At 44.7% G+C, this 25,687-nt stretch overlaps 1 protein-coding gene across 1 annotated transcript in view; it reads left to right on the top strand.

The window, feature by feature from the left end:
* The window catches only part of PTEN (phosphatase and tensin homolog), a 47,463-nt gene that overhangs the window by 15,531 nt on the left and 6,245 nt on the right, over window positions 1-25,687 (top strand). Inside the window, exons 2-6 of the mRNA XM_044298409.1 lie at window positions 7,826-7,910; window positions 16,349-16,393; window positions 20,700-20,743; window positions 22,741-22,976; window positions 23,310-23,451. Coding sequence (XP_044154344.1) covers window positions 7,826-7,910; window positions 16,349-16,393; window positions 20,700-20,743; window positions 22,741-22,976; window positions 23,310-23,451 — 552 coding nt within the window. The remainder of the gene's footprint in view (window positions 1-7,825; window positions 7,911-16,348; window positions 16,394-20,699; window positions 20,744-22,740; window positions 22,977-23,309; window positions 23,452-25,687) is intronic.

Raw genomic sequence — 25,687 nt, forward strand, 5'->3', positions numbered from 1 at the left:
TTAAAGGGCTTATCCAGGTTCAGAGCTGAACCCGGACATACCCTTATTTTCACCCCGGCAGCATCCCTGAGGCTAGCATCAGAGCATCTCGTGCTCCGATGCGCTCCCTTGCCCTGCGCTAGATCGCGCAGGGTAAGGGCTCTTTAGTTTATCATAAGCGATTTAGCGCAGGACAAAGGAGAGCATCGGAGCATGAACTGCTCCGATGCTGAAGTCAGGGGGGCTGTCTGGCTGAAAATGGAGGTATGTCCGGGTTCAGCTCTGAACCTGGACAACCCCTTTAAGAGGAAAAGGGCACAGCTCTCTCCTGAGCGCAGGTGTCCCTTCCAACAACTGATCTGCAGATCCCCCACTCAAATTATCCTGCGAAATAGGTCCTCAATATTTCACAGATCCTTTAAATACTTACCCTTTCAAGATCCTCGGATTTTCTGTTTTTGAGTTCATTTTTTCTTACTCACTGCCTTAACAGAGCCATAACTCCTATTTTTCAATTCACATAGCTGTATGATTTTTTTTTTTTTTTTTTGACAAGTTGCACTTTTTAATGGCATCATGATGTAGTGAGCTGGAAAATAATTCTAAATGGTGTGAAAACTACAGATCACCCCACAAGAAATGAGCGCACACAGCTCTGTAGGTGTAAATATAAAAAAGTTAAAGGGGGCCAGAATATGGTGTTGCACAGCAAAAATCATATTTTTTTCCCCAATGTTTTCCAAGTATTAAAACACAAGAAAACGGTATAAATGCCTTATCTCTGTATTTGTATAGTAAATGGTATAAAACTATAGTGGAATATTTTTATTTTATTTTTTTGTTATACCATTTTGCAGTGTTAGTTTTTGATCTTTATTATTATTATTTTTTCGCAGTGGAAAAAAAACTGCAAATCACCATTTTTATTATTTCTGTTATGGTGTTCAGCATACAAGATGATACATTTATTTTCTAATAGTTTTAATTGAATTTTAATGACCATTTTTTAAAAACATTGGCATCCTTAGGGGACCATGTGATCATTAGATCATAGACTGCAGTGAATTACCATAGCAGCTTTTGAGAGGTTCACTATGTTCCTATGGAGCCCTGCCACAGACAGGGCTGCATAGGAACTGTTGCTGTGGTAACCTGCAAGCCTTTAGAAGGCTCAAGGCTACCACGACGAATGAACAGCTCCCCCAGTCTTTGCACCCGGGGAAAGCCCAGTTTAAAGGTCTGCGATCGGCGATATTGCAGATCGCTGACAAAATCTCTCGGTGTCTGCTGTTGCATGTCTGTGCCATTTACCCACCTTTAACCGTTTGTTCCACCTACAGAAAGTGGAATAAGCGATTTTGTGGTTTACATGGGAATGTACTGAAAGTAAAATTGTAATGCGGCAGTTTACATAGTAAGGATGACGTACGTAGCTTTGATGGGGCAGTTGTAGTTGTGAATATGCAATTTGATATTTTTTTCCTGCTTTGAAAACGTGGGTCATTAATGCGTGCCGGCCAAGTGTCCAGAGGCTGAGAATGGACCATGGGTTGGAAGTTGAGTCTGTGAAATCCTCTGGTCTTATTCCACTGGATGATAAATTTGGTGCATGGCTAGACTTTATACCAACGATTGGTTGCTTGTCTTAGTTTGTGATAGTTTTATACCAGAATTGAGGCTCGATTTTGGTGCAAAATGTTGCATTTTAGGCCTTACCACATTTCTCGTTAAATGGGTTATACAGGAAATTATAATGACCTATCCTCGGGATGGGTCAGAGCCCTGACACCCCTGCCAATCGGTTGTTCCAGGGAGCCACTGCGCTCACTGGAGCTCTGGGGAGTGCTGCGGGCACAGCGCCCTACATAGTATAGTGGCTGTGCTTGGTATCGCAGCTCGTCCTCATTCACCTCAGGCCACGTGACTGATGTACGGTGAGGTCACATGGCCTAGGAAGAGACCTCAGCGCTCATGGAGCCGGCTGGCCTCTTACAGCTGATCGGCAGGGGTCTGGGGTGTTTGACCCCACCGATCTGATATTGATGACCTCTCCTGAGGATAGGTCATCAATATTATTTACTGGATAGCCCCCTTAAGCCATGTCTGGTTGCTTAGCTAGATGCATAGGACTTTTCCCAAAACCAGATGACTTAAATTGTGCCAAATGTTTGTGCAATTTGCGACGAGGTCTGGGTGGACTTGCATTAGCAAATCCAGGCCAGTGTTTTCTTCCTGGGTTGTGCAGAACTTTTGGTTCCACAAGATGGTGTTTTCCTGCATGGCTCACAGTGGGACCGTGCACTGGGTTAGCAGCCTTGGAGTGTCAATTTTAGGCTACTTTCACACTAGCGTTCGGGGCTCCGCTTGTGAGTTCCGTTTGAAGGCTCTCACAAGCGGCCCCGAATGCATCCGTCCAGCATAATGCATTCTGAGTGGATGCGGATCCGCTCAGAATGCATCAGTCTGGCAGCGTTTGGGATCTGCTCCGCTCAGCAGGCGGACACCTGAACGCAGCTTGCAGCGTTCGGATGTCCGCCTGGCCGTGCGGAGGCAAACGGATCCGTCCAGACTTACAATGGAAGTCAATGGGGGCGGATCCGTTTGAAGGTGACTCAATATGGTGCAATTTTCAAACGGATCCGTCCCCCATTGACTTTCAATGTAAAGTCTAAACGCATCCGTCTGCGGCTACTTTCACACTTAGAATTTATTTTACAATATAATGCTGAACGGATCCATCGTCTGCATTATATGAGCGGATCCGTCTCAGACGGATCCGCTCTGAACGCAAGTGTGAAAGTAGCCTTACCTGATAGTGCCATACATTTCAACAGCAAATCTATCACTGATCTAAACGGAGCTTGCAGAAGGCGTTCACGTGGAAGTTCCTGGCCACATACGTGTCTGCCACGGCTCTTCTGTGTGTGAATTCACCGTTTTGCAGCAGGAAGCTTTCACAGGCAGCGTTTCTATCAAGTAACCCAGGGCCTGGGATGCCAGTGCTTGCTTTAGTTTTGATTAGTTGGTCCATTTGTGGTGCAGTGTACTGGCAAATTCTTAATCCCTTTTCCTCGATCCACGAGTGCTCTCCACTATTCATGTTGGGAGAGTGAAACAGGCATTCTTCGAAGAACATCTCTAGGAGGGGCTGAAGCCAAAAAGGATTATTTCCTGCCCCAGGATTTGAAGTTTAGAATATAACAGTGCTGTTTTCAAGTACAGTCACTTCAGAAATGAACTTGGCAGACACCATGAATGTATCCCCTATGCTGAAAATACCAAAGGCGTTTTCCTTGGACTGGCTGTGGCAGTCAGAGCACAAAGTGCTTACTGTTGAAAGAGGAGATACTGCCGAGAGTCTGCACCAGAGCTGGGAACAGACATGGCTTTATTCCCTTGTACTGGGATTTTAACTCCTTTCTCTGCCGACCTGAGAGTTCACTACTGGTTCAGTGCCCAGATGCCCTTTTTGGCTTTTGATACTTCTCTCTAGTTTCCAAAGTGTAAAAATGCAGCATGTTGTGTTTCTGCTCTAATTTCTTTAGTAGTTTGGGTTCCTGCAGATGGGAGTCTTGCTCGAAACGGGTGCCAGTTTGGAAACAAGTGCGATGGGCAGGGATCATTCAGTTAATGTGAATATTCTTGGTTGCATCCAATGTTTTCAGTCCTTTCGGATTCTGCCCCTGAGCTTTGAGGCCAGCATTGCTCTATGGAAGGCTTGGCCTCCTGTCATCCAGGCCTGCTCGCCTTAGACACAGAACTGATTTGTGGCAAAAATTTGCAGCGATTTTGTTCAGAGCTGATCTATTTGATATACAAGGATAATTATTCAAAGGAAACCCATTAGCGTGAAAATGCAGTGCAAGCTGCATGTTATAGAGCAGGAGGAGCTGAGCAGATTGATATATAGCGTAATGAGAAAAGATTCAGTAAAACTTGTAAAGTAATTTATATTTATATCCCTGCTCATTCTGTTCTTTGAAGTCCTATCAGTGACTGACGGCCTTCCCTCTATCTCTGTGTATTCAGAGAGAGCGGTCAGTCACTGATGGGACCGTCTCCTGGACTTTAAAGAACAGAATAAGGGAGCTTTCACATGACCGTATAAATGGATCCGCATCCGTTCCGCAAATTTACGTAACTGGTGCGGACCCATTCATTTCAATGGGGCCGCAAAAGATGCAGACAGCACACTGTGTGCTGTCCGCATCCGTTGTTCCGTGGCCCCGCAAAAAAGATAGAGCATGGATGTCCTATTCTTGTTTGCGGTTGCGGAAAAGAATAGGCATTCTCTATATAGCGCCAACCATGTGCGGTCCGCAAAATGCGGAACGCACACGGCCGGTCTCTGTGTTTTGCAGACCACAAAACACTTGCGGTCGTGTGAATGCACCCTAAGTGGGAATTTAAATTAATTAAATACACATTATACTGAATCTTTTCCCTCAACACTAGATCAGGCATGCTCAACCGGCTGCCATCCAGCTGTTGCAAAACTACAACTCCCAGCATGGCTGGACAGCCTGCAACGATCAGCCTACAGCAGGGCCTTGTGGGAGTTATAGTTTTACAACAGCTGGAGGGCCGCAGGTTGAGCATGCCTGCTATAGATCAATCTGCTCAGCTCCTCCTGCTCTATAACACACCTGCAGATTATACCGCATTTTCACGGTGACAGGTTCCCTGAAAAAAAGGGCTGGTAAATCTATAGCTTTTATACGCTATTAAAGGGAACCTGTCACCAAGATTTTGTGTATAGAGCTGAGGTCATGGGCTGCTAGATGGCCGCTAGCACATCCGCAATACCCAGTCCCCATAGCTCTGTGTGCTTTTATTGTGTAAAAAAAAACCTGATTTGATACATATGCAAATGAACCTGAGATGATCATCTCGCGTACAGGACTCATCTCAGGTTAATTTGCATATGCATCAAATCAGTTTTTTTACACACTAAAAGCACACAGAGCTATGGGGACTAGGTATTGCAGATGTGCTAGTGGCCCTCTAGCAAACCCATGTCCTCTGTTCTATACACAATATCCCGGTGACAGGTTCCCTTTTAAAGGGCATCTGTCAGCAGTTCTGTACCTATGACACTGGCTGACCTGTTATGTGCGCTTGGCAGCTGAAGGCATCTGTGTTGGTCCCATATTCCTATGTGCCCACATTACTGAGAGAAATTGTTTTAAAGGGCTTCTTCAGGCTTTTAATATGGATGCAAAATGCAGAACGCACACTGTTTTGCAGATTTGCAATTGTGGCCATGTGAATGGACCCTTAAGGTGCCAACAGGTATGTTCTTGTACTGCACTTTTTTGTGCCTGACCAGTTTATCCAAATGGGCTTGCCAAAACTTAGAAAATATGGAAATTCTGTAACTTGGGAAGCATTTTCCCCATGCACATCATTCCAAGAGTTTACAGCTACCACCAATCTCATTCCCTTGCACAGATGAAGCTGTCTTGTGGTTTAAGATATGATCTTGGAAAAGTTTGAGGAAGGAAGAATATCTGGCGTCTCATTCTTGCCGCTGCTTGGTTATTGTTGTGGAAAATGCCTTGGCGAGGAGCTGCTGCAAATGAGAACGTGATGTCATTCACCACCTTGATGCTTCCATGAGTTTTCTGTCTGTGCTTCCGCATCGCGAAATAGTGCGGACCGTCTGATGCAGACCCCATTCACGTCAATGGGTCCACAGACAGTAGGCATGCAGTTGGTGCCCGTGCATTGAGGAATGCAATTTGGGGTCCGTCTGCAGCCCAGGCAACGCTGGCACACAGTCGTGTGCTGGAGGCCTAAATAGTAGGATATGGCGAAAAATGTGGTGGCATGGGTTGGTGCACCAGGAAGTCCCAGTACTGACCTGCCTGAGCTGTTTTTTGTGATGTGTCCTGTGAAATATTAGTATTGTTGTCCTTGGTGATCTTAATGCTTTCTTAGATTTAATAGTGGATTTAATTGTTTAGAATTTCATTGGGGTAATTTATATAGTGTAATTGCTGTAATGTCTTACATGGGGTAGCTGTTCGTTTTCCCAAGGACCTGGACCGTGTTGTAGGTTAGAAAAGTTGCACAGTACTTTGGATGGTAGCACAATTGGATTTTGGTCCAATACTGCGCCGGGCAAAATCTAGGTGTCGGGTAATCAGATGTAGGAGAAACTTAAAGGGAACCTGTCACCTTTACTATGAGCGTTTCTAAATGTTCATCGTGTTACCCTAAAGATATAAATTACACTTTTAATTTCATTTGCAGACGAATTCAATAAGTATTATGCATTTTTGTTCTTCCCACCTTTTATGCTAATTAAGTCCTATCTTGTGTGACCAGAGAAGTCATAATTTCAAGCTCTGACTTATCTCAGGTTAATTTGCATATGTATCAAATCGTTGTTTTAAACAATAGGTCATTTTCTGATGACCTATTATCAGCACACAGCGACCAATTTTCAAGATGCTGTGAAAATCTGGAATCTGGTTACCACAGCAAGCGACACCACTTTTTCTATAGTCGATAACTTCCTATAGTCGACTTTTTGGTAAAGACGAGGTATCTCGTAGTGCGAGGCCCCACATAACCACAACTCTGCTCCTATACAAGTAATAGAAAGCACATGCAGCAATGAGGGAGGTGTCAGAATGCGCCACAATTTTGGCATGGTTGGCAAAAAGAAACTCCCCTAAAACAAAATGGCTTTCATGCTTAACCCTGCACTTGAGTGTTTGACATATATTTTATTTTTGGCTCATGTGTAGAGGGGTGCGGTTGTGGTGCGAGAATGTGTGCCAAAAGTAAGCCAACTAATAGGTGGTGTAAACTAGGCTGCGTTAAGGTGCGCCAGATCACCCGGCATCTCTGTGTGAGAAATCTGGCATAGCTTTAGTCTGTCTAGTCCAAGTTTACATTGTGTAACTATTAGATGTTCATTTGGCAGCAGAGCTGCAGTAACCATCTCCGTCCACTGCACGACGGACGGCGCTGTGTAGTTCTGAAGCTACTGCTGATTGGCGGGGTTGGGGTGTTGGATAGTGATGGCATCTTCTCAGGATAGGCCTTTATTTGTAAAGGGTTGGACAATAATAGGTCTAAGTCCTTAGAAGAAATAAGACAACCTCCTGTCAGTGCTCCTTGGACCTTGTGCAATATTTTAATGTTCTCCGCTTCCTGGGGAAAGGGAGAAGAGACCCCCTAAAATGCTGAGTCGGGGTTAATGCAGGAGCGCAGATTGGAAATGGCTTTTCACGTTGCTGAGGGCTTGTCAGACTTGCTGAGTTCCTGCGTGACTGATGTGCAGAATCATTCTGCAGCAATTTACAGAAACCCGATCTACATGAGATTTCCCCACAGATTCCACCCTTTGCATCGGGGAGACAGATGCTGATTCATTGCATATTTGGTGCTGATTCACAGATGGATTCTTGGAGGAACTCCATGAAATAGCCCAGCCTTTTGGCATGTCTGATATCTATACAACTTGTGGTTTTTAGGGGAGCTGAAATGGTCAAGTTTGGCCCTGAAGTATGCCAACCTTTTCCTAATGTCTACAGTAATTTATCCATCTTTGCATTAATTTATTACTTTTTTTGTCTATTGACTTCATGCTGTGCCCATATCTTTGGCATGCCTTTATGATGTAATGTTCTCCACATGCAGGCTTGGCACACTTTGCTCAGGATCGGCCTTTATGAAGGTATTGAATAGCGTAGCCTGATGGCTCAAACTTGGCGTGACCTGACTGCCTCATTGGGTCTAGGTACTGCCCCCTGCTGTCTAATCTAGTGGGTGCTGCTAGTGCCCACTGACCACCATACCATGCTGCTTCCTTTCCTTAACATTCTGTTCTCAGATATTTATCCTAATATAATTGCCATGGGGTTTCCGGCAGAAAGACTTGAAGGTGTATACAGAAACAATATAGATGATGTTGTAAGGTAAGTGGTACAAAGTGAGTTTTTCCAATGTTTCTGTGAATGCATGGCTCCTCGGCAATGGATCAATTCCTCTCATCTGGCCTAGGGTGACCACGTTTTTACAAGTGTGCTCTACATCTTGGCGTGTTTCACGCGCTTGTTTTTAGTCTCGGTGTGTGTGATTTTATATATATTTTTTCATTTATTTTTTCTCCTGACCATCCAAATGGCTGCGAGTGAACTAGATGTGACCCAGATTGCATTGTCTAAACAGCTTCCTTCATTTTCTAACAGGATGTGTAGCTACACAAAGGCACCAAAATGCCCTCCATGGTAAATCGCGTCATTAGACTGGTGGTTCCTGTACGCCTTTGTTCTGCTTAGAATCAAATTAGGTCTCGCTTGAGGCAAGAGGTTACTATTGTAAATCTGTGTGGTCACGTTATACGGAAACCGTGGCTTATGAAAACCTTATGTATCTGGGTGGTGGAGCCTAACGTTTGGAAGCTGGAATCTTCTCGGTTCTCCTTTTATTCCAGTTAGGTCTCATTCAGACAGCCGTATGCTGTCCACAAAAATGCGGATCCGTTTTTTGTGGACAGTTCAGCATGTCTGCAAAAAAAATAAAAAATTGATTGCCTTCAGTCTTTTTGCTGATCCATAGACTTCAATAAGGCCATGTCCTGATTTTTACTGACAAGTATAGGACATGTTTAATTTTTTTTTTTTTTTTTTGCTGAGCTGTGCAATGGAAGAAAAGGGCCCCATAGAAGTGAATGAGACCGCATCTAATCCGCAAAAAAACGGATCCGCATTTTTGCGGACAGCATACGCCCGTCTGAATGAGCCCTTAGATACATTTAAGTGTGCTCAAAAATGGAATCTACTTTGTGGCCACTAAACCCAGACTTGAATGAGAAAAAGTGTAAGGAGTTTCCAAAGTTAAAAGGGCATGTCACAGTCTGGAATGGGAACCCTGTCCTCTGCCTCCAGCCCAAAGCTAAGCAGGTACCTGGCGCAGGAGGGGTGCCTAGCTGGCCTAGGATCCACTGCGGACTGGGGGGGGGTCGGGAACATTACTGCCCCAGCAAGAAAAAGATTTAGGTATTATGATCCCAAGAAATGGTGTAGTGATAGTGGCGTCCTTCACAATGAATAGTAACTCTGGTAAACTGGAGAAAGCGTTTCCAGATGCTGGCACCATGCGTTAGGACTTTTGCAACAAAATACTTTGATAGAAAATGTGGCCTTTTTAGCAGTACCCATGTGCTTGCCCATAGCAGTCAGATCACAGGGTTTACACTGCATAAAGCGATTCATCGGCTTTGTGCTAGTGGTGCAGCCCTCTTTTGGTCTCATCTGGCATAGGGTTGTCCGGGCTTTTAATGTTGACAACCTATCCTCAGGGCAGGTCATCAATATTAGATTGACGGGGGTCTGACACCCCTGCTCCCTGCTGCGGTCCCATAGAAATACAGAAGAGAGACGGCACAGGCGTACTGTGTGCGCAGTCTCCTCAAACAGCTGTTCAGCGGGGTTGCCAGGTGTCTGACCCCTGCTGATCTTATATTGATGACCCATCCTGAGGATAGGTCATCAATAGAAAAAGCCTGGACAACCCCTTAAAGGTAGCTCAATTTAGGTTTTGTCTAGGCTTGTAACAAGTAAACAGATTGCTGCTGTGCTGTGGCCACATGTAGAAGACGTTTGGTTTTGCCAGGCGGACTTCACATGGCCCTGTACAGTCTGTGAAATGTGGTCCCTGTTGCAGCCACATTTCCCAGACCAGCTGCAGCTTATGTGAGCTGAACTCGCTGCATCATAGTGATCTAAGATGCTGTGAGTTCCAGCCCATCCACTTCATTTACTGAAATGATGCTGAGAGTGCGGGACTAAACATGGATTAAAGCCTGGTTCACACCTGAGCGTTTTACAGCGCATACGAGGCAAGTTTCCTTTTTCCAAAAATGCGCTGTAATACGCCCCGAAAAGTCAGACAAAAGTGCGTAAACCGCGCATATCGAATACGCTCAAGTGTGAACCAGGTGTAAAGGGGGTTTTCTGAGCTTTTACTGCTGATCATGGGGGTCCGACACCCTGGACCCCCTCCGATCAGCTGTATGAGGAGACACCAGTGCCGCTGTCAGTGCGGCAGTCTTCTCAGATTTTCCTAGGTCATGCGACATCTCGTTCATCAGTCATGTGGCCTAGATGCTGTTCAACCCCATAGAAGTGAATGGGGCTGAGCTGCAGTACTAAGCACCGCCACTATACAATATACGGCACTGTGCTTGGTGAGCATGGAGAAGGTTGGGGGGTGCTTACAGAAGAGCCACTGCCTTCTCAAACAGCTGATCAGGGGGGTCCCGGCTGTTGGACCTCCACCGATCAGATACTGATGACGTATGCAGAGAATAGGTTATCAGTATTAAAGTCCTGGAAAACCCTTTAAAGGTTGGGCTGGAACTCACAGTATCATTAGATCACTCTGATGCAGTGTTTTCAGCGCACAAGAGCCGCAGTCAGTCCGGGAAATGTCTGTTGCTCAAACGGCACACAGCCATGTCAATGCAGCCTTAAAGGAGTTCTCCCACAATTGACATATATCCCCTATTCACAGCAGTTTCTGTTAGCCCCATTGAATGGTGCATGCTCGGCCGCAGCTCCATTCAAACTCCTCTTCATTGCAGGCATACAGTGTGAAGGGGGGGGGGGGGGCTCAGGATGCTGGTCCTAGATTGGTGGGGGTTCTAGATCTGTGACCCCCACTGATACAACATTTATAACTTAAGGGCTAGGCGTTAAATGTCTGTAGGGGGCAAGGCCCTTTAATCCTCCTGAATGCCCTGCCATTCTTTGTGGCCTGAACTCGCCTGCAGGGCAGTATTCATTCAGTTGGATTATGAGCTGTTACTCAAGGCCTCATTAAAACAATCTTATCTTTATCTGAAAGGTCTCTTGGTAAAGGGTTAACACTTGCCAGGCGAGTCTTTCAGGTGATGAGACACAACTGTAGCTGTTGATGGGCACAGGAATGTCTAGACGGGCGCGGGGGAGTGTGGAGATTTCTGCGTGCCTTCGCTCTGTCTGATGGGGAGGAAGTGAAGACCTTTTAAAGTCTTGTGAAATTAACCAGTGCCTGGTCATGGGAAACGAGCGCTCCTCGATCAGAAGCCAGAAAAAAGATATAGGCTAACCTACTTAATACGTGGGTTGCATGTGGTGCCAGGGAATAGGTTTGTTTGCATATCTGATTTTTTTATGTGGATTCCACCCCAAAAGCGCATGCAGACCTTCTCCATTGATTCAAATTGCGAATCTGCATTTGAAATCATACAGCACTTTTTTTTTTTTTTTTTTTTTAAACCACAACTGGGAAAAAAAAAAAAAACTGCAGTTGGAAAAAAGTGACCTGCCCAATTATCCGCATCCAGAGTTCCCATTTAAATGGACAGGATGGAAACCGCATTAAAGCTGCATCTAAAGCTGATTAACGGTGTAAGAATAAAAAACTGAGAAAAATCCAAACCAGATTTTCTTTAAGGACATAAAAAAAAAAAATCTGAACCTACCCTAAAAATAGTTTCATTGAGCTAAAAATAGCTAGAAGTGGATTCACAAGGAATGGGAAATATAAAGGAAAGCACATGGGGGGGGTCATTTACTAAGCTGAAATACACCTAAGTTGGGCATATTTCAGGCGCAGATGGTGGTGCAACGTTCACGCCAGGTTTAAGATTGTGGGCAGGGAATGGGACAGGATGGCAGGCCTGTCTCATTCATTTCTTACGCCTGTTTTAGGTGTAGAAATCGGTGTAAATGTTAAAAAGCTCAGAGGCTGATCCGGCGAAATTATGGAGAGGCCGCACCTCTGTTACTTCAGTGGAACCACCGCCAGGAATAGGGGTTATGAAGACCGCCATCTAAAACGCCAATAATAATGTGCGCCATAGATTTCTCCTTCCTGCTGAATCCACTTCTGGTTTGGCTGAAAAAAACTGGATAAAAAAAAAATATCTGAGTCTTATTTAAAAAAATTAAAATATAAAAATATCCCCCTTTCATATCATGGATTTCAGATCTTCTGCTTTCAGTTTTCCCTGGAGGTCCTGATCTGGGAACCCCCTCCAGGGCCTGCATGCTATGTGTCTCATACTTCCAGTGCCAGCAGCAATTGTGCCTCCTCATCTTTCAGACTTACCAGTATTAAGGCTTGGCAGCGGGCCAGGCCGTACAATGACAAATAAAGGTGTAACAGCGCTGGTTACCAGTTACACAAGGAGCACCCATACAGCGGAGATAAGAGGCCTCCTGATTGTGAGCTGTAGCTTTGATTTCTGGACGACCTATGAGGACCTTATTACAGCAGCTCGTTCTTTTTAGTTTGAAGAAGAAATTGTGGCATCCCGTTTGCCATTTCTGAAGGTTTATCCTGTATGGGTGCTGATTTTTGTGGTGGGTGACGCCTGTTGATCTCCATCCATTAAAGCCAGACCTTTCAGACATTTAGCTCTGCATTTAGCTCTAAATAGTGAAGTTAATGGATGAGTGAAAAAAAAGTTAAAAAAAAAAATCCTAATCTGTAAAAGGCAGGCCGCAGACCCCGACCGTCCTGCTGCAGCCTGTGCTTCCTGATGAAGCAGCGAGCGCCCAGAAAAGCCTGTTTCTGCAGACGGCACTGTCATGGAGCCAAATGGGAAGTTAAAACCAGATGCAATCCAGAGAGCTGGAGTGGAAAAATGCATGTTGATTCGGAGATCAAAGACCCCTCACCCATTTCTTGAGATCATTAAAATTTAAGTACAATGACTGTATTCAGTGTGTAGTTGCTGGGAAAACCCAAATCTCCACTACCAGTTGTGTGTGTAACCCATTAGTGGCCAGCTGTGATGGCACGCCGCTGGAGCTTTTCAGTCATGGGATCCATTCCTGTGCCAATAGGTTAGGGCTATGGCCGTCTCCGGAGCCCAACATGTGTGTAATTCATGTGCCAATGGAAATGTTCTTTATAGTTTCACACTCAGCCCAGGTCACTGACTATCACAGACTAGTCAAATGTACTGACGAAGCAGAGATTGTGTGTGGGCACCCGCAACGTTTTCCTGCCCCTGTCTCGCCCTAGCAGGGCAGTCTCATCATGGACATTAGCACTCGCAGCACACGGTGAGAACGCTCTGTGGGTGAGGGGGGCATCTGTTAGTAGATGTGGATGATGGGGTTTGTTCCATAAAGGGCATTGCTCACCTATACGCAGATAATGAAGGCCCTCCAGGGCTCCTCCTAATATATCACTTTCTTACTGACAGAATAATATCCTGGCCCTGTCCTGTATAATTTGTATGTGTGTATTCTAGAAGTGATCAGAGGGTTGCTTGTCAAAGCCCCCTTATGGTACGAATAAGTGGTAAAATGAATAACTAAGATTTTATTTAAAAGTAAAAAAAAAAAAAAAAAAAAAAAAACTTTTCCAAGAAAAAATGCTTTTCGATTGATAAGTTACTTCCACATATTTGGCGTTGCTGCAATCGGAACAACCAAAGCGATACCATTATCACGTAATATATACTGCATGGCGAATGCCATGGAAAAAAGCTCCACCATACCAGAATTGCTGCTTTAGCTTATCTGCCACCAAAAGACATAGAAATTTTATAAAAAAAACATCACATGTAAGCTACAAGCTGTCCTGTAAAAATTTGACCCTCAGACAGCTTGTTAGAAAGAAAATGGGATGCAGTGATTTGAATAAGAGTTTTTATTGTGCAGCAGTAGTAGAACTTAGACTATGTATTTGGCCATACTTACCCAAATAGTAAAGTTATAATGTTGTTTATGCTGCTAAGTGAATGTCGCAAAACTGACCGCATAAAAAGGCAATTTTTAAAGAGTTTAAAAGGGGTTTTCCAAGACTTTAATACTGATGACTTATCCTCTGGGTAGGTCATCAGTATCTGATGCGTGGGGGTCCGATCCCCAGGATCCCCACTGATCAGCTGTTTGAGAAGGCAGTGGTTCTCCTGTGAGCGCCGTGGCCTTCTCCGTGCTCGCCCCGTACATTGTATAGTGTCTATGCTTGGTATCGTGCTCGGCCTCATTCACTTCTATGGGCAGCTACTCCTAGGTCATGTGACCGATGAACGTGTCCTCACTGGCCTAGGAAAAGCTGAGGGAAGGCCGTGGTGCTACTGCGAGCACCGGTGCCTTCTCAAGACGATAATAGGCGGGGATTTTGTGTGTCAAACCCCCTTGGATCAGATATGGATTACCTTTCCCGAGGATAGGTAATTGGTAAAGAAAAAACATCTTGGAAAGCCCCTTTTAATAAGCTAATCAGGGATGTACACTTTCCCCCACCAGCCAATCGGCTGTTTGGAGGAAGTGGCGCTCCATGCAAACCCTGCTTCCTCTTCATTACACTGTCCGTCGTCTCAGAAGTGCGGTGTAGTTACAAGTACTCTCTACGTCGCCACCGCAAGGGAGACTATGTATAGTGTAATGAAGAGGAAGCAGGGCTCGCGTGGAGCACCACCTTCTCTTGAAACACCCGATCAGGGGCGCCAGATGTCGTACCCCCGCTAATCAGATGATTATGAAGATTGGTCAATAATGTATGCAGCCTGCACAACCACTTTTATCACTCGTGTAGCTACATCGAACAGAAAAGTAAAATAGTTATAACTCTTGGAAGGCGATAATAAAAAAGAATTGCTTGGCCCAAAATGCACACAGAGGAAGGGGTTAGTGCTGCTTTTACATGCCATGGTACAAAAAATGTGAGGTGTTTTATAGCTTCCTGCTGGTTAACATGTAACATCTGGCCGCTGTGTGTTTTCCTGCAAAAAACAAAAACCAAAAAAAACCACCTACATGCACAACCCCCCTAAGGGTTTACCTTAAAGGAAATCGATTTTGGACCATTATCTACAGTAACCGGTGTGGACTCCTACTGCACCCCCTGGGGACAGTAGGGGGAAAAAAATGGTGATCTACACTCCTAATCTTTAGTACTACTCCTGTGTTACTTTAAATCAAGCATGCGCAACCTGCGGCCCTCCAGCTGTTGCAAAACTACAACTCCCACAATGCCCTGCTGTAGGCTGTTCGGGCATGCTGGGAGTTGTAGTTTTGCAACAGCTGGAGGGGCCGCAGGTTGCGCAAGCCTGCTTTAAATAGTCTAAAATTAGACTGACGCATTCCCTTTAAATCTGACATGGGAATTATTTATAAAACATTTGCTGAATTGAATCTTGTGTGTTTGATAATGCATTTTGTGGAATTGTGTATATTATTCTGCCTGGTGCCTGTTAAAGGGGCTCTCAAAATTTTTAGATTGTTGGCCTCTCATTTTGAATAGGTAAACAATGTTATTGGTAGGACTTGGATTTCTCTTCCTAAGGATAGGCCATCAGTATAAAAATCCCACAAAAACAGGTACTTACAGTTCGCCCCCCCCTACTGAAACGCTCATGCATGCTCCATGCCACTCTGTGTTCCTATGCATACTCCTGTACCGCGATCTTCTGGTCTGGGATTGGTTTTCTTCCTCCCCGGTTTGGTCACCTGATCCTCCTCAGCCATCCTCAGTGATGTTTCCACAAGAGATGCGTCACTGCTGAACCAGTGCTTGGCTGAAGAGGATCAGATGACTAGAAGGAAGAAGGCAAACCCTGGAAGGCAAGATGGAGGTGCAGGAAAGTATGGCCCTTTCAGTGGGGGAGTTTGGCTGTTAGAAATTGTGTATTCCTGGAAAACCCCTTTTAAGAAGGGTAAACATAAGAAGTATATTTGATAATGTTAGGAAGGAGCTTTCATCAGTTTATAATTTCTGAAATCAATACCTGGCACTGTAGGCCAAGATTAGATGTCATATCACTATTTTTTTTCTCATATTCTCCTCCGTTGGGGCGCTGTGCCCCCTTCTGTTTTGACGTCTTGTATGCTAATGAATAGCATCGGTACAGGGAGGAGGAGACTGCTGCGTTTCTCAGGGGGGCGTCCCCTTCTCCCTGGCTGTGGCGCGGTCCAGTTGCAGCGGAGTAAAGGTGAGCTGTTTTTGCAAATCGCTGTGATGCAGTTGGCGGTTATTGGACATCGCCACAGCCAGGGAGAAAGACGCCCCCTGAGAAACGCGCCAGTCTCCTCCTCCCTGTACCGATGCTATTCATCAGCGTACAGGACTGCAAAACAGAAGGGGGCACAGCGCCCCAACGGAGCAATGTATGAGGGAAAAAAAGTAGCGATACCACATGTCCTAATCTTGGCCTACTGTGCCAGTACTGTATTTTAGAAAGTATAAACGGATGAAAGGTCCTCTAAGGGTAAAACTGCTAAAAAATGAATATAAAAACCTTTTAGATGTTTTACTGTCTTCCTCTGCTGCATACAGTAGTTTAGACGCGTGGTCTCTAAGATCGGCTTTTTCTGCTACTTACAGTGCTTTTCTCTGAATTATTTTCAAGGTTTTTGGACTCCAAGCATAAAAACCATTACAAGATCTACAATCTGTAAGTATACTCTGCTGTTGCCTTGAGTTGAAATGATAGCATTTTGGTTAAAAGTTTCTGCCTGTAGATTTCCGCAGACCCAGAGGTTGGGTATTGTTTTACAGACTTGCATGCCTGAAACAATTAGTTAGAGGGGCCTAATGGAGAGTTGTGTCGCGGTGGTGGAGTGATGAGGTTAGATGGAATTTTGGCAGGCTTTCATGTTACATGATCTACTTTTAAACGACTTGGATGCTTGCCCACTCCATGGCCTGTGACCACGTGTTGAATTGGGAATAAAATATATAGCCAGTGCCTCTCGGCTTGTTGACTTGGGAAGCAGTCTTGTGAGCCACAAGGATGAGCCACCACCGCTTTAGTGCTGGTATAGATTTGGCATAGTCTGTACTTTAGGGTGGGTGTGCATCAGTAAATACCAATTCTGGTGTTTGACACACCCCAAATCTCTAAGGGTCCATCCACATGGGCCATAAATGATTTGTATGACGCATATCTTCAAATTTTTTATTTATTTATTTTTAAATCCGACTTGCATTGTAAATTTTTAATCCATAGCAAGTCTAGTTTATGCTCCAGGTTTCACTCGCGGCTCTCTACCTTTGCAATGCAAATGTTGAAAGCAGCTGCTTCTCCGTAGCAATGCCACCACAACCTGCCCATTTTGGCGCCAGTATTCAGAGAAACGCACTGTTGGATTTCCCTAACGGGAAGTTCTGCACCATAGTTGATCGTTGTAAATGTACCCAAGGATATTAGAGGACTGGGTACAAAAAAATAAACATGGCATCACTGATTTGAGTTGCTTCGTCTGTAGCTGTGGTAGAAGCAACTTTTCAAAGCTTGGATGCCTGCAAGGATTTAAAGGGACACTGACAGGCCCAATAAGCATATTTAGGTATGTATATGACAGTACAGGCCAGCCTCTCCTGAACTGCCGTTTTGAAGCGCCGCCCAGCTCATCAATATTCACTTCGCTGGGCGGCTACTACTGTCCCCGACTTCACAAAATCCGGCGCATGCCCAATACAATCCTATGGGCATCGGCCTCCATCTCATCTTCAGCGCATGCGCCCGGCACCCTCACTGGCCGGGATCACATCGCGCCTGCGTACAGTCTGCATCTTAGAGGCCGCTTCAGCCTCTGCATTATGCGCATGCACCTGGCACTGTTCAGCGCATCGCTTCAGAGCGGGGACAGCAGAAGCCGCCCAGCAAAGTGAATATTGATGAGCTGGGCGGCGCTTCAAACCGGCAGTTGGGGCGAGGCTGGCTGGGCGCAAGTGGAGATGAAACGCCGCCCCTTGAGCAGATTGAAGACAATTCAAGCAGGTTATAAAACTTCAGTTTACTGTATTTATAAGGTGGACAGGGGGGATACTTAGATGATGTTAATACACTTTAGAAGACCTTTACTGTATATATATATATATATATATGTATATATATATATATATATATATATATATGCCTAAATATGCTTATTGGGCCTGTCAGTGTCCCTTTAAAGGGAATGTCTAACTTTTTTATGTTTTTATTTAAAAGGGTTTTTGGTACTTGGATATTAATGGCCTATTCTTGAGAGGTCATCAATATTAGACTGGTGGGGGGAGGGGTACGACATCTGGCATCCCTACTCATCAGCTGCCGGTGGCAGAAGCTATACAGCGGGCAGATCTGGGACCTCAAGCGTCCATCCATTGTGCTGCTACTGTATCGATTACTGCAGCTCAGCTTCCATTTAAGTGAATAGGAATTGAGCTGCAGCACACCATAAACTATACAGTGGATGGAGCCTTCTATCCACTGTATTACTTCCGTCACCAATGCCTGTCTTAAGCAGCTGATAGTCGGGGGATGATATTGATGACCTATCCTGATAAGCCATTAAAGGGGTTATCCAAGATTATTAAAGGCCCCTCACAATAAATATACTTACCTGACTTCATGCTCTCTGCGCCGCTCCTGGTCCCCGCACTGCTGCTCCCCTTGTGCAGATGAAAACATCCGGCGTCAGGGAGCAGCCAGTGACGGGGACAAGCCTCCCTAATGTCACCCGCGATGCTAGGGAGGCTCATCCCCGCCTGCCATTGACTGCTTCAACCCAGACCCCCCCCCCTCCCAGCCATAGGGATAAGCGTCGATACAGGGACCAGGAGCAACGTGCATGCAGTACTTCTGATCCGTCTGCCTCTCGCCATGCGCTACCGTGCAGCTGCCAGAACTTCGCCCCATCATAGTCAATGGGGATGGAGCGGAATTCCAGGGGCACGCGTGAACTAGCGGCAGGACGGATCAGACAAGCTGTTTACCTGCTGGAGTCCCCTGCCACTAATGTGAAAGTACCCTAAGTATATTCATTGTAAAGGGCCCGGGCATATGGAGCATTTAATAATCTTGGATAACCCCCTTTAATATCTAAGTACCAGGAAACCACTTTGTCAGTAGTAGAGAATTGATGCTGGTTCAGGCATGTTAAAGACGTTATCCCGTGATTAATGTAAAAAATTAAAATTGGACATCATATAGTACATGACAATCTCTTTCTGAAAAGCTAGAACCAGCTCTGTACCTCACATGGATCCAGAGATCTCCCTATTCATTTCTCCAATTGCTCTGCTAGATTTATTCCAAGCTGACAGCTCAGGGAGCGTGGCCATTCTGCTGCCGCTCTCTCCCTCTGACAGCTCAGTTGAAGGATGAAACGGAGCATGTGCGACCCTCTCAGTGAGCCGAACAAAGAAATGAGGGGGAAAAACAAACAGCAGGTGGCTCTATACAGATACATTTTATTTAATAACTAAGATCCAGGTGCTGGTTTGAAAAATGTAGAATATTTTTTTGTGAGACAATCCTTTTAAATTTAAAGAGTACTTTTCACCAGTTTTTACTTTATAAAAGCAATACTTCACACTGTGGCCCATGTTCCCTAGATGTCATATCGCTAATTTTTTTCATGATATGCTCCTCCGTTGCGCCCCTCGTTCTGTTTAGGCGCCCTGTATGCTAATTAATAACATTGGAACAGGGAGGAGGAGACATCAGCTTTTCTCAGTGGGCGTCTCTTCTCCCTGGCTGTGGTGCTGTCCAATCACAGCGGAGCACGTCACAGGGAGAAAAAACAGCTCCCCTTCTCCCTGTGGGGTGCTCCGCTGTGATTGGACAGCACCACAGCCAGGGAGAAGAGACGCCCACTGAGAAAAGCTGATGTCTCCTCCTCCCTGTTCCAATGCTATTAATTAGCATACAGGGCGCCTAAACAGAACGAGGGGCGCAACGGAGGAGCATATCATGAAGAAAATTAGCGATATGACATCTAGGGAACATGGGCCACAGTGTGAAGTACTGCTTTTATAAAGTAAAAACTGGTGAAAAGTCCTCTTTAAACGGCCACACCTTATTTATTTTTTATTTTTTTCTTTCTTAGGGAAGCTAAGGTATCTGGCAATGGCTTCCCCTGTTCTCCCCATTAGGAACAAATTCACACACAGCTGAGTACACGTTGGGAGGGATAGCTGTCGGCTGAATGAACTTTTGGCTGACATCTATTGAAAGTGAAGGAGCCTTTACTATTTTGGTCTCCAGCAGTACAGTAGAGCTGTAATTAACTTGACTGGTGTCTAAAGATAATGAGATGACTGCTCATTTTGTCCCAGTCTATACAGCAAAGCTGTCAAGTGAGCAATGAGCCGCTGTCTGTGTCTGATATAGATTTTATAATATATCCCAATTTTTAAATGTAATTTTCAGGTACATCCCCTGGATGCAGAAGTGTTTTAGCTTTGTGCTAGGTTTAGCGATGATTAGAATTAGTTATGCTTTCTTTGTCATGAATGAGACTTTCCCCTTTAACTAGGCTTCGTCTTGAGGTGTCTGAACTCCACTTTAAGACATTATCTAACAATGGGCAGACATGTCGTCCACAGTCCATTTCCCAAAGCCGTCAGTCTGGAGTGTATTGTCCTCTTAAGGAGCTTTGCCAATAATGACATCACAAGGCTTTTGCACTCTGAGAGCTGTCCAAGATCAATGGCTGAGGTCTTAATTGCATATCTCTTTAAATAATGCAGAATAATGTGCTCGACATGAGCAGGCTTCAAATAGGAATTGGAAATAATTAGACATTCTTTTGTTACGAAGTAGATTTAGTTTGAGTTACAGATTGAGAAATCTTGCTGAAATGGAGCCTTATTGGATTTTGATGATTGTTTGCTGGTATTGGTAGAGACGGGCATGTCCACTGTATGGGGATCTGACATCTTAAAATGTAAATGTCCTTGGCTCTAACCTGTATCTGCTTCACTTGTAGATGTGCTGAAAGACATTATGATACCAACAAATTTAGCTGCAGAGGTAAGTGACCTTGTGACAAAATGGTTTATACATTAGTCACACTCTTCATTGATTGGACAGCTTTTCCTTTTCTGCGTTCTCAACCAGGAATCTGATGCAATGGCTCATTGCACATTGATACCGTTTGCCTTCAGAGAAATCTGATTGACTAAAGTTTTCATTAATGGAACCATTTTTCACTAATGTTTCCCTTTAAAAAAGAAGGTAACAAAATAATGTAGCGAAAAGCAGAGTGAGAACAGAGCCGTACTACATAGCCCCCCTTCATACTGCAAGGTCTGGCTTTACAGACTGAATATCAATAAACATGCTCTAGAGATCTTCAAGGGTTTTTTCTGCTATCCCCATATTGATGATATATCCTCAGGATAAGGCCTCATGCACACAACCGTACCGCAAAACACGGATACTGGTTGTTTGCAGAACGGAAGGTCTACGAGAATAGGACATCTTCTATATTTTTTAAATTTTTGTTTTAATTATTTTCCCACATGACAGCAGAACCGAGGTACGGATGTGGACAGCACACGTCTCTTCCTCGTCTTTTTTGGCCCCATTAAAGTGAATACCATAGGTCTGCATCCCAGCCGCTAAAATATGCAGCTCTGAAGCCGACCCAAACAACGTTTGTGTGCATGAGGCCTAAGTCATCAATATCAGATTGTCTGAGGTCCAACTTTCGGCATCCCTGCCGATCAGCTGTATGAAGAGAATGCAGCTTCTGTTCCTTCTCTTAACTGTTTACCTGCTGACAGTTGACATTGTAGCAGTGTAATTACAACTCCGCTTTCCCATTCACTTGGATGGGACAGAGTGTAACTACACCTGCTACTTTGCATCTAGGTGTCGGACTCTGCTGTTCTGATATTGATTACCTATCCTTAGGATCAGCACCATGCCAATCAGCTGTATGAAGAGAACGCAGCGCTCTGTAATTACACCTGCTTACTGCTGAGATGTAGACTGGGCAGGTAATCGGCGCTGCACGAGCGATGCTTTCTCTTCACACAGCTGACTTGCAGGGTTGTCTGACTCCACTGATCTGATATTCATGACCTGCCCTGAGCATAGGCCAGAAATATGGGGAAAACCCAAAAATCCTTTCTACCAAAGCTAATGGAAGACATTTTGGAGTTCTGTGCAATCTCTTTGGGCAGGATTAACACACAATGACCACATTTACTAATATGAGTGTGCCCAGATATTGTCGTAAATTGCACCAAATTTTAAGGCATCTAGTTTTAGAAAATACATTGCACCTAGCTTGTCCAGGGGCATAGCTTAGTGAAAAAGGGGTTTGGCTGTGGCCTAAGATGCAACATTTTGCTATGCAATTCTTGTGTAAAATTCTGTTTCAAATTGAGCCAACTGATAGTTGGTATCAAGTGAGACAAAATTATTTAACCATACACCAAATTTTAAAGCCTCAGCTCGTGTAATACATTTGGTGCATGACTAGGTAGCCTGTCCAAGGTTATGCTATCCATGGGATTAGTAAGTCTACCTCGGTGTAGATCGTCCTCCCCTCCTTTGTAGCACATCTTCATCGCAGGATGGAGAACATTATAGTGAGTGTAGCTGTGAATCCAGTATTGGGGTGAGACAGTGGAATCGGCTGCGTCTCTGTTCCTCTCTCACTGCAGCTGCTTCCTCCTCCTAACCCTCTTCTCTCTGACTTCTATATGGAACATATGAAACCTGATCTCTCAGGGAGACTGATGAGATACATTGCATGGTTTGTCTTTTAATTTATGCCTTGAAAATTAGCGCCCTTTTAGACATGTTTCCAGTTTCAGAAATCTGAGCAGTGCTGTAATGGTTTGAATGTTCTGCAGATCCGTTTCTTTCTGGAAATCTGTGTGGGGCCAATGTCAGTCTTCACCCATGACAGCTCTTCACATGTACCATTTTATCAGATTTGACATATATAGTGAAGATATTTCTACGTGTAATTAGTTTACCTGCATGCCTTTTGTTATTTTTATTTTTAATTGCAGTTGCACAGTATCCTTTTGAAGACCACAATCCACCACAGTTAGAACTAATCAAACCATTTTGTGAAGATCTTGACCAATGGCTAAGTGAAAATGACAATGTAGCAGCAATCCACTGTAAAGCTGGCAAAGGACGTACAGGAGTTATGATCTGTGCTTATTTGCTACATCGAGGCAAGTTTATCAAGGCACAAGAAGCATTAGATTTTTACGGAGAAGTACGGACCCGGGACAAAAAGGTGAGTGGAATTGTGCTGGTCCAGCCGCCTAAATCCACGTGGATGACAGATCCCAATCTTTATAAAATAACATCTGTTAGGTGCCAATGTTAGACTGAAAAAGCTTGGGGGGGGGGGGGGGGGGGAGGTTCATGTGGCCCCTTTTTGACAAATTGCCTGCAGTATACCTGTGTGTGGACATATCTGAGGTAAGAATATTAAGCTGTGATTTGACTAGTAAAAGAAACCAGCCAAGCACAAAAGAATGAAAAGCCTGCTGTGCACATTGTCTGTACCTTTACTGACTGTGAATGCGCGCTCAAATGTGTTAAAATCGTCCTTCTCTATATTTAGGGTGTGACAATTCCCAGCCAAAGGCGCTATGTCTATTACTACAGCTACTTGTTAAAAAAAAATTTGGATTATCGACCAGTGGCCCTGCTGTTTCACAAGATGATGTTTGAAACGATTCCAATGTTCAGTGGAGGCACTTGCAGTAAGTATGACCGTTTGTCTCATTGCTTGCGTTGCACAATGCCCTTTTTCTGGTAGTGGTGGAGCATCTCATGATATTTCTGGGCACAGTGCTGTGGCAGAGGTTCCTCACAGGGACTTGATGCTTGTTTGGTCGCCCATCGTGTTACTGAGTGGAAGCAAATTTGACGTTTGTCAGAAAACGCTGCAAGAAAATTCAAGAGTTTGTATAGTGAGGTCACAGGGTTAGGATATGCATACAGGATGCAGAAGTTACAGGTTTTCCTGTGTAAAATTGTACTATGCAATGAGCAATGCATTTCAAGGGGAGTATCGTAATGTACATGCAATATATATATTACTTTTGAAAAAATATAAATCTTTTACGTTTTCCTCTTTAGGGTTTATTTTTATTTTTTTTCCACCACTTGATGCATTCAGTAATGGACAGATATGCTCAGTAGTGTCCCCACTCCCTTCCTTCCCCACTGTGTGTTATCGTAGTGATCTTATAATGTGCCTGCCCCAGGGGTGGACTGGCCATGAACCCTACTGGGAAATTTCCTGGTGGGCTCCCCGGGCCTTCCTCACAGCTGCCGATTGTGTACTTACTATCTGATGCTCTCAGCATTAATTAATGCTAGGAGCATCAGGTACTTATACCCCTCCTCATGACAGTGATATTGCCACATGTGTCATTACATACCATATGTATCTGAGGGACTGTTTTCTATGCAAGTGAGGGCTTAACGAGAGCAGAGCATTCTGGGAGATGCAGGTGCTAAAGTTGCTGCCCACCAACAGAAAGGAAAGAGTCTTCCAGATAATGAGTAAGGCCTCCTGCACACGAACGTGTGCTTCCCGTTGCCATATTGCAGATCCTCACTACATAGGCACCGTTCCGTGTGCATTCCGCATCATGGATGGGGACCCATTCACTTCAACGGGTCCACCAATCAGGATAGGCGCAATGGTGTGGGGCGAAAGCAGGGAACGGAACTCTACAGAAGCACCACGGAGTGCTTTCGTCCCGTACTTCCATTCCGCAAAAAGATGGAACATGTCCTATCTTTTTGCGGACTGGCAGATCACGGACCTATTAAAGTAAATGGGTCAGCGATCCGCTGTGGCTGCCCCACGGTCAGTGTTCGTGCATTGCAGCCAGCAACTTGCAGGCCGCAGCACGGCCACGGGGCGCGCATATTCGTGTGCAGGAGTCCTAAAAAGGAGTTTTACATTTATGGCATGGAAGATTGTTAAATGAAACTAATTGCAAATCTGTTTTATTTCCAAGTGTATACATAATGACATAAGTAGGTGTCCAGCGGTAACCTACCTGTCTCTTAGGGTTCACGCACACAGCCATTGCCCAGCCGTTCCCGTATTGTGGCCCACAAACAGCAGTGTGCACACTGTATCATGAATGCAGGCCTATTCACTTGAATGGGTCCGCAATCTGGTAGGTGTGGTGCGGAACAGAGTCAATATGGAGTGCTTCCGTGGGTTTACTATCCGTGCCTCGGACACTAAAGTGAATGGCTCCTGCGTCCGCATATAACAGCCCCACGGTCAGTGCCTGTGCATTGCGGGCCGCAGCATAGGCCCAGCTGGCACACGTTTCTGTGCATGAGCCCTTATGGTGTTGCAGAGTAGTGAAATGTGTGAAAGGCTTTGTTCATTAGAGATTGTTGTAGAAAAACCCTTTATTTCTTGTTGGTTGAAGGCTTACAGACCAGTTCTGTAATATTGTCCCAATTTTGCACACCTCTGAGGTGTGTTTTTTTTTTTTTTTTCTTCTGGGTTTTACTGTGCTGTGGGTTTTCTGCCTCCACCCTTCCTGTTCTGAATATCTGAGGCATTTTGGTTTTGTGCACCTGAATGGTGTGACTTCCCCCAGCCCTGAAGGTTTCTGAATATTTATGTGCTGATTAAGTGGAGTTCCTACGTTAACTTCTGATAATTAAGGAAGCCCTCGTGAATCATAAGCTGTTTAGAGAGGGTTAAAGTTATATTATTACTTTTTTTTTTTTATATATGAAGTTCTGATAGTTGGAGTGTTGGGTTAATCAAAAATAGGTCTCCATTAGGATAGTTCCACACCTATGGTAAAGTTATCCAAAAGGCTGTTTCGTCAGATTTGACAGTATCTGGACTATAATGGGATCTGCCCAAATTCAGTCATGAGTGCTGGAAACGGGTCGAATCCCCGCCGGAACCCATGCAATATATATCCAGGTAGGCCAGATACAGTGAACTCC

Source organism: Bufo gargarizans, chromosome 6, assembly GCF_014858855.1.
Source record: "Bufo gargarizans isolate SCDJY-AF-19 chromosome 6, ASM1485885v1, whole genome shotgun sequence".
Lineage (NCBI taxonomy): Eukaryota > Metazoa > Chordata > Amphibia > Anura > Bufonidae > Bufo > Bufo gargarizans.